At 54.4% G+C, this 12,005-nt stretch overlaps 1 protein-coding gene across 1 annotated transcript; it reads left to right on the top strand.

Annotated features, from left to right (window-relative positions):
- The first annotated feature begins 1,117 nt into the window (after positions 1-1,117).
- On the top strand, positions 1,118-11,204 carry Rbbp8nl (RBBP8 N-terminal like). Its single transcript, XM_055596201.1, is given in 13 exon segments — positions 1,118-1,178; positions 2,627-2,669; positions 3,389-3,484; positions 3,744-3,856; positions 4,234-4,306; positions 4,442-4,605; positions 4,668-4,750; positions 4,966-5,132; positions 6,333-7,044; positions 7,280-7,406; positions 7,753-7,823; positions 7,918-8,035; positions 9,822-11,204. Coding segments are annotated over 13 exon segments (1,956 nt in total). The 3' UTR covers positions 9,950-11,204.
- The last annotated feature ends 801 nt before the right edge of the window (positions 11,205-12,005 follow it).

Genomic DNA, 12,005 nt, shown 5'->3' on the forward strand with positions numbered 1-12,005 from the left:
GCCTCTCCCAAGCCTACAGGCACCTCAGGATCCCTTGGCTGGCTCCTTTACAAGTGTGGGCCCAGCCCATACCGCAGGTGCTAGGGGCCTGGGAAGAGCCACCCGCTGGGCGAGTCTGGGTGGAATTGCAGGTGCCGGCTCAGCCCCTTTCTAGCCCTGTTTGTCCCAGCCAGCCGGTCCCACTCTCTGAGCCTTTAGCAAGGTAAAGCCTACACAACTGAGCATACAGGCACACTGAAAGCATCCCAGGCGCACACTAGATGAATGAGCAAGGTCTGAGTTAAAGTCTACTTCCCCCAATGAAAGAGGTGGAGATCTCTTTGAACCTCAGTTCTCCCACTTGGAGAGAAAGTCCCTGAGATGTCTTGAGGATTAGATGGCTCTGCTGAAAGTGACAACTGTATTAAATTCAGGGGAGCAAAAAGGCAGCTAGAGTCATGTGACCTAAAACCGGGGCCCCTCAGCCTCTGGTACTCAGGCTTGGGGTGGTTAGCTAACCCACAAGGACATCCCTCATTGAGATGAGCCTCAGGTTCCAGCCTCCAGTTGTGGAACCTCCCAATTCTTCATTCCCATACCCTTCACCCACCAAACACAGAGCCACCAACCATCACTTCCACTACAGTGGCCAGCAATAAGAGAATTGGAGTCTAGGTGGGTCTGTAAAACCAGTTTGGGAGCTCACCTTCTTCCTGGTTTCTCTCCCTACACCATAGATGTCTCTGCCCAGTAAGTTCCTGTGGCCACCACAGCCACTGTGTGACAAAGAATCCACTACACTTCAGGGTCCCTTCATCCCACTCCCAGCCCAGCCTCGAGAAGTCAAGTACTCCAGAAGTCAAGTGCCACTACTCTGACCCCATGGAGATTCCACTATTAACCATTTCAGCCTCTACCCTCCAAACATTACCATTCACTCTCTACCTCTACCCCTGGGCATCCCCTCACAGTGAGCAGATTTGCCCCACACATGAAAAGTTCACCTACTTTTCAGCCCACAGCCCCTTCCTAAGCCAACCTTCTCTCCACTCCCCTCTCTACAGGCTGGACACAGAAGGGAAGTAGAGGTCCCAGCCCTCCTCACAGCCAGTGCAGAGTGGCCAGCACACTAGGAGTCATGGACAGCTTCATGGAATCCCTGAACAGGCTGAAGGAGGCCCATGAGAAGGAGGTCCTGGGTGAGTGGTCAATGGAAGGCTCTACTGCGCTCAACCGGAGATGGTCTTGAGGGTCTCGACAGGTCAGGGAGCTTCTGAGGATCCCCTCTAGTGCTCAGTAAGTGTGGCTGGAGGACAGGATCCCGACACCAAGGACACAAGCTGCAAAGTGTTCAGATGCCCAGCCTGGCCCAGACTTGGCTGTGAGCACTGCTTCATCCGGAATGCCTTTAGACTATAGCCTATGGTGTGGACCAGAAGAGGGGCATTATCAGGGGTCATTATCAACACCTCATGACCACAAGCACGTCCCTGCTGTGTCCTCTCAGGACTGGCAGATCAAGCCCAATGGCTCATCTCACCCAGAGGGAGAGGCCGCCCACTCTAGATGCTCCTGAGGCCATTTGAAGTGTCTGCAGCAGCACACAGACACCTCCTTCCCTCCAGCTCCTGCTAAGTTCTTCAATGGTCACGGTGCCCCCACACACACACTTCACTGCAATTCCAGTTCAGTCCTTGGAGGCTTTCCAGAAAGGGCTACCTGAAGGTCAAAGAAGCCAGCCACTTCCCTGGGCCTCAGGGAAGAAGTCAGGCTGTCTTTCTGGGAACCCCCAGGCCAGGTTGGGATCAGCCTCACTGGATGCCAAAGAAGTGTGGCAGTGAGAAGAGGGTCTTGTGGGACTTGCTCTGAAAGCCTGTTTATTTCATATCTAGTGTTATGGGAAATGACCCGGAAGCAACAGAAACAATACCTGCCCATGTGCTTAGGGAAAGAAGCTAGGGCTAATAGGATTGGAGCTTGAGAGTCTTGGAGTAGCCACTGACCAAGCGCAAACCAGGCCACTCCCTAACAGAGGAGGGGACCTTTTTTGGCAATTGGTTTGGGCTGGCAGACAACCCTCATTATACCTAAGGGACTTGGTTGCTTACACAGGAACTCAGGGCGGGGCAGAGACTGCTTAACCCCAGAGGCCAAGAACTTGCAACTGCTGAGAGAGTAGATGACCAGCCCTACCCTCAGAGATTATGCTGATCTGAGGAATGAATAGAACTAACTAGAAGGGAAACACAAGTACCAGGTCTTACATCCATTCTGTGAGCCCAGCAGACATTGGCAGGTCTGTATCTAGTTTTTCCTCCCCACCCTCAAAAAGGAGCCCCTCTTAGATACTCTGCTCCTCCCGAGTGGCCAGCCACTTCCAGCACCAGGGTCTCTGCCAATCTCTAATCAGATGCTGAGCTAGGGTCCCAGGCCACAGGTCAGGAAAACATAACATCTGAACAGTGGTGCAAATGGGGTGTCCTCCCCACACCCTTCCCAGGGGCTGCCCCCAAGAGTCAGGCAGCTATCAGGGGTCTGGATTAGACAGCCAGGGCAGGAGTTCCCACGTCACTCCTCAGCCCTACCACTGCTATGAGAAGGCAGCTAGGCTTGGTCTGACACGCACCTTCTCTGTCCCGTCTGCCAGGCCTGCAGAACAAGCTTCTGGAACTGAACTCAGAGCGGTGCCGGTGAGTCAGCCCAGCAGAGCCAGAGGAGCAGGCAGGAGGGAAGCTGTTCCCACAGGCCATGGCCACTCACACTGCCCCTAAGCAGCCCACCCAGCATCCCTAATGGCAGCCCACCCAGCATCCCTAATGAAGAAGAGAAATTGAGGCTTAGAATGGCCAAGGTGACATACTACTTAGGTGAAGAGCTAGGACTAGACCATTGAGACATCAGTCCTCCACTTGGAGACTGAGGGAGATCAAAGTACCAGTGACAGTTCTTGTTGTGAGGCCCAGCTCAGTCTCAATTGCTGTGGTTGGCCTGCAGGTCACCCTCCTGTGTCCCATCTCTGACTAGACCAGTGGTTCTCAACCTTCTAAATGCTGCAACGCTTTTAGATAGTTCCTCATGTTGCGGTGACTCCCAGCCACAAAATTATTTTTGTTGCTTCTTCATAACTTTAATTGTGCTACTGTTACGAATTGTAATGTAAATACCTATGTTTTCTGATGGTCTCAGGTAACTCCTGTGAAAAAGTCGTTCAACACCCCTACGGGGGTCACGACCACAGGTTGAGAACCATTGGACTAGACCAAGGTCCATATGTGCCATAGCTAAGGTAACACAAATATAAGACAAGACAGGACAGGACCCCACAGGGAGCTGCGAGGGAGAACCCACCACGACCCAGGCTACACTGGGCATCCAAACCAGCAGCCCACCTCAGCTGTTTGTCACACAGAGACACGCAGAGGGTAGAGGAGCTCTTTGCCAAGAATCACCAGCTCCGGGAGCAGCAGAAGGCACTGAAGGAGAACCTGAGGGTGCTGGAGAACAGGTGAGGTGGCTCCTCCCAGAACCAATCTGAGGGCCTTTACACAGACCAAACCAGAGAGATGTCTCCACTGCAGGGCTTTGCAGAAACTTAAGAGAACCTCGTTTCTAAGATTCCTTCCCAAACTTAATTACAATGCACTGCTAAGCCCTCAGCAGGAGGCAGGCCTGGGGGTCTGTGGAACACAATGCGGAAAGGCAACTTGGCAATGGGGCAGAAGGAAGCAGAATGTCTGCCTCTGTATGGCTTCTCCTATTCCCAGGCTGCGGGCTGGTTTGTGCGATCGCTGCATGGTCACCCAGGAGCTGGCCAAGAAGAAGCAGCTGGAACTGGAAAGTGCCCACCTGCAAAGCCTGCAGCATCTCTGCATCCTCAGTGAGCCACACCCACAGCCCAGGGACCCCAGCCCACATAGAACCACAGGGAAAGGAAGAGGCATGGCATATTCTGGTCCCAGACACGTGGGAGGAGGCCCCCAATGGTCTGTGTCTCTTCTCAGTTCCTAGGCCAGGGAATCCCCGCTCTCCTGACCTTCCTGGGGGGAGTTCTAGGGACAATCTGGGGTACAGGCTTCATCTCTTCTGCAAGCCTCAGGCTGGGGCTTACCCAACACTATCTCATAGCTAGTAATATTATTATACCCTCCTGCTATGTGCCAGGCTAGAGCAAAACAAGGAGGGCTTCCCTGGTACTGTAGGAATCCCTTGTCTCCATCCCTGACCTACGGCCTCCATTGCCACTGCTCTTTGCAGCCAATGAGATGAATGGGCTGAGGGAGGAAAACAAGATTCTGAAGGAAGAAGTGAAGAGGCTTCGGAGCCTGGGGTGAGTGGGACAGCACAGGCCCAGATACCCACTCAGCAGGCCTGTATCTTCCCAAAATCCAGCCCTACAGAGTGGCCTGGCTGCCCCAGGTGCTCTAGCTTCTACATCCTCATCATCCTCCCTGTTCCTCTCTAGAGACAAGACTGCATCCCAGGCCTGGGAGGGCACCTCAGAGTCCCCGTCACCCGTGCCACTCCACTCCCCCAGTAGCCGGAAAGGTGCCACTGAGATCCCGCCAGGAGGTCCAGAGGAGGCTGAGGAAGAACAGCCAGGCACAGATCTGCAGGGTTAGGGGAAAGGCTGGGAGACTTGGGGGATCCCTCAGCGTCCCCTAAGTTCCCTGTCATTCCTCCTATCACAGATAAGGGGTCAAGCCACAAGTCATCCCCAGTGGCCAGAGTCTCCCCAGCTGCCAACCTGCCCGAGTCACGGGCCCCGGACATGGTGAGATCCCACCTCCTGACCCCCACCCCTACGCTCAGTGCCTTCCAGGCAAGCGGGCTGGCAGCAGCATCCTGCTGTGTGCTAGGTACCCTGTGCCAGCTTCACACCCATCGGGCCTGTCCCCAGGCCAGGCAGGGACACTGAGTGTCATGGGAGGTGGGGGAGCTGAGCCTGGGTGAGGTGCCCTGCCAGGCTAACCTGCCCACTCTGTATAGAGCCCTCAGTGCATCTCCAACCAACTGCACTCAACAGTGGCCGTGGTGCGGCCTGGCTCCAGGGCCTGCCCACCAGACTGCAGTACCGCCAATGGGACGCCCCCGCCACCGTCCGCCAGAAGCAGCCCACCCAGCCCAACATATGAGCACAGCCTCCGTGTGGACAGGTGAGGTCCCACCCACTACTAGGAGCAGCTCTCTGCTGGTACCCCAGAGCAGAGGACCAGCAGCTTGGGGACTGCTGCTCAGTATCTTTTCCGGGGTTGACTTTCTCGACATCTGGGTTGGTTCACAGCTCCCACACTTCCTGAGTGACCAGGCCATGGTGGGGCAGGACACTGGCATATGCCTTGGCTAGGGCCTCAGAAGACCTATGCAAAGCCTGAGTCTCTTTGTCTGGCAGAGCCACCAGGGCTGTGGAAGGTGGACAGGAGGATCGGACAACTTCGGGTAGCTGGTTTCTACCTCCACAAGATCTTCTGCTTCACTTTCTGTTGCTGTGAGAAACAAAACTCTGACCAAAAGCAAGGAGGAAAGGGTTTATTTGAGCTCACAGGTCAAGGATCATCACTGAAGGAAGTCAGGGCAGAAACTCAAGCGGGAACTTGAAGATAGGTCTGCTTGCTAGTCTATGCAGCATTACCTCTGTTGGAGGACTCACTCACAGCAGGAACCATTGAAGAAGATGCCAGCTTTCTTTCTTTCTTTCTTTCTTTCTTTCTTTCTTTCTTTTTTTTTTTTTTTTTTTTCTTTTCTTTTTCTTTTCAAGGCAGGGTTTCTTTGTGTAACACTGGCTGTCCTGGACTCACTTTGTAAACCAGGCTGGCCTCGAACTCACAGACATCTTCTTGCCTCTGCCTCCCTGAGTCGTGGGATTACAGGCGTGCCCCACCACTCCCAGCTCAGCTAGTTTTATTATACAGGCATTTGCCCAGGGAATGATGCCACCCACCATGAGCTGGGCACTCCTATATCAATTAATAATTAAGACAATCTGCCAGACATCAGCCAATCAGATCTGGGCAGTCCCTCAACTGAGACTGTCTTCTAAGGTGACATTAGGCTGTGTCAAATTGACAGTTAAAGATAACTAAGACACAGACACAGGAGGAGACATAGGGCACAGTGTCCAGACTCTGGGTCCTCTTTGATCAAATCAACCACTTTCTATACCTACTGATCTCCAGAGCCCAAGCCTGACAGCCTGTCCTTTCCCATGGCTATGTGACCTCAGGTGGCTTGCCTGACCTTCCTGGGCCTCTGCTTTCTCATTCATGAATTGAGGTGCCTTTGTCCTCTCTCTGAGAGCTCACTTAACCAGTCTTGATGGCCAAGGGCCACTATCGTCACTCTTCTCTTTCCCCCAGCTTCCTGCGGGCCTCCCGGCCATCAGCCGTAGCCTATGAGACCCTGAAGCGCTCCCTTCAGACCGATCGCCTCTGCTTCCTCAACCGACACCTGTCTCTGCATCTGCAAAGCCCCCACAGCAGCCCCCTGGCTCCTGCTACACCTGCCAATAGTCCCCTGCCCCAGGGCCCGAAGGCTAGAGAGGCAGAGGCATGGGAGGAGCCTGGGGCCTTGGTAGGCATACAGGACCCACGGCTAGAAGGAGCATTGCACCTGCTGCTGGTCCAGCAGCAGTTGCGGGCACGGGCACGGGCAGGCAGTGCCAGGATGAGGGTCCCATCCACACCAGAAGAGATGCCATCTTCCTCACCAGCTGGCTCAGATTCTGAGAGCTCTGAGTGTGAGGCTCCCAGGACAGCTCTGAGTGCAGAGGCCCAGCCTGATGGCTGGCACCCTCGGTCTACAGGCCACAGTAGCCCCTGGAGGAAAGAGACACATGTGGCCACTCAGGATTGCCCCCCAGACAAGCCTCTGGACCTCTCTGACCGGGGACGGTGTCGGGACATCTCCAAGTCAACTGGCCAACCTTTGCCTCTCAGCCCCACAGCTGTCCATACTCCCAGCCCCCAGCTGCCCACCTTGTCCAGACCCCTGACTCACAGCCCCCACACTCTCAGCAACGGCAGCTCGGAGACCAAAGCTCAGGAGCCTGAAGAACACTCTGCTCCCAAGGTAAGGATCCCAGTCCTGTCCTCATTCTTTTTGCACATCTACTGCAAGATGGTAGTTACGCCTCCTAGGTCTGCCTTCTTCTCTCTGCCCCACCAGCTGATGCCAAAGAGCAGCCCAGCTGTCTTGTTCACACTCTAACGGAAAGGGACGGACACCTACTAACAGCCTGAAGATTGAGTTGGCTCAGGGAAGGAGACACACAGAGATATTCAAACCATTAATTTGTCTCTCCCAGGACACCTCACACCCTCTCTCAGGGATCCACGACAGTCTGACCTCTCCTAGAAGGACAACAGAGGAGGCTGGAGGAAGGCCAAGGCCAGTGCCCCACCTACAGAGGCCTGACACTGATGAGGCCACAGGTAAAGCCCTCACTCGGAGCCCCAGTCCAGTGGAAAGTGATGTGCAGTGGGAGGAGAGTTGGAGTGACAGCCTGCTGGCCTCCTGCTGGGTCTCTCCCACTGTGGATAGAGGCTCTGAGGCCCAGCAGACATCCTCTATCCACACTGGAGGAAGGGAGGGCTCCAACCCACAGGGCTGAGGAGCCAAGCAGGAGGGTACCCAGCAGGTGAGCCTGGGTTCAGATCTCAGCAAGAGTCTTGGGGTAGGTTACCAGCCCCTCTGCATCCTCTTCTGAAGAGTTATTCTCTTTGTCCTTGGACAGCATGCCCAAGGCCACCAGCCTTGCTGACCCCATTTGTCTTTCAGAGGCCAGCAAGGTCACGGCTCAGAGGCCAGAGTTGGAGCAACTGGAAGAGTCGGATACCTCAGACAGTAAGGTAGGTCTTCAGCCATTCATTCAAGGTAGTCCTGGCAGATGCCCAGGCAGGAGAGGAGGTATTCCTTGCCCTGAGTGTGTCTCCTTCTGCCCAGGTGGTCAGGACCTCTGAGGCAAGTGTGGAGCCAAGCATGCCAGGGGAGGGGCATGCTGAAGACCATCCACAGGGTCCACAACAAAAGAGGAAGCGGGTTTCAGACCTGCAGGACAAAGGTAACTACCTCCTGGAGAGGCAAATAGGGCCAGGTATGTGATGGGTGTGCCTCTAGCCACCTGACATCTGGGGACCAGCTAGAGCCTGACAGAAGCCAAGCCTCCCCAGCAAGGGCCTCTATGAATCCTAACCAAATGACCTCCTTGCAGTACTCCTGGGCCTCAGCTTCCTTCCCTCAAGAGGACCAACACCAGAGCTCCATAATTTCAATGGGATAAGAATGGAGCTGAAAGGGACTGTGGACTTGGCTCAGCTGGCAGACTCGCCGCTAGGCTAGTCTAGATTAGCTAGTCTAATCCATGAGGCTCTGGATTCCATTGCCAACACTTTAAAAAAGGCATTTCCACAGAAAACAATCTTTTGTTTTGAGACAGGGTCTCACTATGTAGGCCTGACTGGCCTGGAACTTACTCTGTAGACCAGGCTATCCTTGAATTCACAGAGACTGTCCTGCCTCTGCCCCCTGAGTGCTGGGATTAAAGGTGTACAGCACCACACCCAGACACGGGGAAGCAATGTTGAATCACATCATCCTCCTCAACTATGTAGCAAGTTCAAGGCCAGACTAGGCTATATCAGCTCCTGCCTCAAAGGCACAAAGAGAAAGAAAGAGAGGAACTGAGGACATTTATTACTGTCTCTCTGCAAGCAGCTCCCTGGGACTGGTATCCTTGGACCCTCTTCCTGGACCTTTGGGCAGGCACAGAAGCACATCTGGCCGGCCCTGGGGTGTGTGTTCCTTCAGTGTTAGGGTTGCTCACGTGTTTGCCCAGGGCGGTGCCTTTGAGCTCCACTCTGCCTGATAAGATAGCAGGAATCTCAGCCTGGTCCCGGGTAAGAGTATCAGGATACTTCCTGCTCCAATGCACAATGGCGAGTCTTTGAACACCTAAGCTAATATGCATGTGGCCTATGTTTGCCCAGGCTACAGCTCAGCAGGCTTGGCCGGGCCTACCACAATAAGCCATTGTTGCCGGAAAGGGACTGACCGCAGCCTGTGTTTGCTCCGAGTGGAGGCCAGGGTGCCTGTGTCATTTCCAAGCACTTCCTGCTATGTGCACATGAAGTGAGGTGTGGTCCACCAGGTTACCAGTGTGTCACCCTCCAACTTTCACACTGAGTAAGCCACCTCTCCCCCTTATCCTCCCAGCTAGAATTGGGCAAAGGATGGCTGGCACCAGGCATCCTGTGGGTAGCACTCCTCTATTCCAGGAAACTGTCTGGAAGTCAGTAAGAACAGGCTCATGTCCTGTAAGGCTCATTCACGCTCCCACTTTACCTAGCAGGGCGACACACATCCCAGCATTATCTTGAGCCATGCAGACTGGGAGGGATACGAAGTTGTCTCTGCCTTGGGCTTTTAACTCCTCCGACTGGTAGGTAGAACTGACCCTGCTTGACAGGTGGGGAAACGGAGGCTTGATGAGTTAACTGGCCCAAAGCCACAGGTTTGCTCCATAGACCTGGCATCTCAGGAGGTCCTAGGTGTCACCTGCCCAGATCAGATCCCCTTCCTTGTAGCCAGGGTCCCAGCCGCTCTGCAGCAGTGAGAGAGACCCCGGGGTTAGGCTCTGTGACGGGGGTGGCCCTCTGCCATACTCTTGTGGTTCTCCTCCCATTCCCCAGCCATTCACTACCTTGTCAGGAAAAAAAGAGTGGCCAACTGACTTCACCGAGTTGGGCTCTTCCGAGCCTAGAAGCTGAAAAGTCAGAAAAACCTCTAGGGAGAACATACAAGTCCACAGGGCTGCTGCCATGTCTCTCCTAACTTCGAATTTCCCACAGCCCCCAAGAAGCCGTCTCAAGGGAAGAGGAAACCAAAGGAAACCCTGACACCAGAGGAAGGTCCCAGGAGCCCACGGGACATGGAGGACTTCAGCCTCTCCTCCATTAACAGCTGTCGGGAGTCCTAACCCACCAGGCTGAGGGACACTGCGCTTGCCCAGAGGTAGCTGTCGGTCACAGACTATTGCCTGCACAAGTCAAACCACCCAACCTGAAGAGAGCCTGCAACAGTCAGTGTACATAGCCCCTCACTGCCAGAGGGGCTGGTGAGCCACAACCCCTCCCCAGTCTCCGGGCAGCTCCCCCCCCACTCCCAACCCTGTAACAGGAAAATGGACCTACCGCTGGAGGCAAGGCTGGGAATAGGGGACCCCCAGCCCAGCTTCTTTTTCTGGGCAACGCCCCCACCTCCTGATGCAATTGGAGGTCCCGCCCGAACCCTGCGGACTTTTCCAGGCAGGAAAGAAGCTTCAGACAGCAGTCTCAGGCGCCCCCTTGTGGCGTCTAGACAAATGCAGCCAGCAAAGAGGAAAAGCAAAAGGCCGCGCGCAGGGTGCCTGGTCAGATGAGGACTCCGAAGAGCTCAGAGAAGAATACAAATGGCAATATCTGTAGCTGGCAGGGCTGAGGTCAGAGTCATTGAGCCATGTGACCCAGGATTAGTTCGATCCAAGGACAGGAAGACAGAGCAAAGGCGGCCCTTATGTTCTGCAGAGCTCCTGCGCTCTGACAACCTGGTGCTAGTGAGGCAGGTCTCTGAGCTTAAGAATCAGTCCTGGGCCACTGGAGCTGAAGGTATTGAAGAGACTCAGGAAAATTCCTGTGTGTATAAAGTTTAAGAACAGCCATTCCCAGGGCAGAGACGGGCACTGTAGGCTAAGGGGTAAAAGCACTGAGTCAGGGTCCAGTGTGGACAGACATAAGGAAGAGAGAGAAGCCACCTTGCGGAGGTCAAAGAAGGTGGCAGCTAAAGCTTAAATTCGGATTTGAGGCATGAGTTGAAGTGTGCAGTTCCTAGCATACTTTCATAAGCATCTAGATGTCTGCCAAGAGGTCAAGGTAAAGACTAAAGAGAGCTCACTTTACTGAGTAAGGAAGCCCAAGCTGGCCAAGCCAGGTAGAAGGAACGACGGCATAAAGGGTGCTGCGAGCACAACTGTAAAGAGTCTGGAACTTCCAGAATGGGGGAAGCTGTCACTGGAGCCGGGTGAGGTCTGGGCTTGATGAGGTACCGTTCTCCCCTGGGCAGACAGTGGCCTCCCTTCCCTGTCACCTGACAGACCAGAAGGACTAAATTCCAAGGGACATTCAGGGGTATGTGTGCGTGTGCGTAGGTGGGTGCGTGCGTGAGTGTATGTGTGTGCTCAAACTGCTGTCACGGGTTTCTTGAGGTTTTTGTTTTTTTTGTTTTTTTTGTTTTTTTTTTTCAAAATTAAATAAAACACAAGCTGTATGCTCTATTCCCTCTGACCTCCGGGTCAGGTTCAGTTGGTGAGGGAACAAACCACAACACCGCACAAAGGAAGCAGCCAAGCCCCTGCCTAAATGTCCGTCGAGCACCTCACATGGCCCACAGTGTCAGGCATCGTGGGCTAGGTCCTCGCCATTCCCACTTGACAGCCACAAGTTTGTTGTCCCCTCCCCCATCACATTAGCAGCAAGGACCTAACAGCACTGTGCCACAGACCCAGCACTACAACATCTCAATCACCCATGCCAAGGCAGATTAGGCATACAGCTAGCACTCCATGCCACTGGGGGCCAAACTCAGAAAGGCGAGTCACTCCCATGGTCACTTGCAGACAGTGGCTGCGAATAGCAGCCTGGGTGTGATGGGCGCCACACCCAGGTCAACAGACACCATGACCCCTTCAGGGTTTAGTGCTTCCCTCTGACAGAAATGTCACTCTCTGGGAGTGCCCACCACACATTTGGACCATGCCCTGCATTCTACTCGAAAGGAAAACTGCCCACCTTATCACTGATCCCTGGTAGGGGCCAGCTTGGGAAAGGCAGGGAAGAAAGAGGGAGCCTGCCAAGGAGAGAAGGGGGTATGTGACAGGATCTGCCCACCTGAGCCTAGAAGGCAGAGAGGGAACTGTGGCCTCCTGTGGGTCACACCACTAATGGCTTCTCCTCCCAAGTAAAAAAGTGATTCCCAGGGTTCCCTGTCCAAACTCCACC

This window comes from Psammomys obesus, unplaced genomic scaffold, assembly GCF_907164565.1.
Source record: "Psammomys obesus unplaced genomic scaffold, mPsaObe1.curated_primary_1811, whole genome shotgun sequence".
Taxonomy (NCBI): domain Eukaryota; kingdom Metazoa; phylum Chordata; class Mammalia; order Rodentia; family Muridae; genus Psammomys; species Psammomys obesus.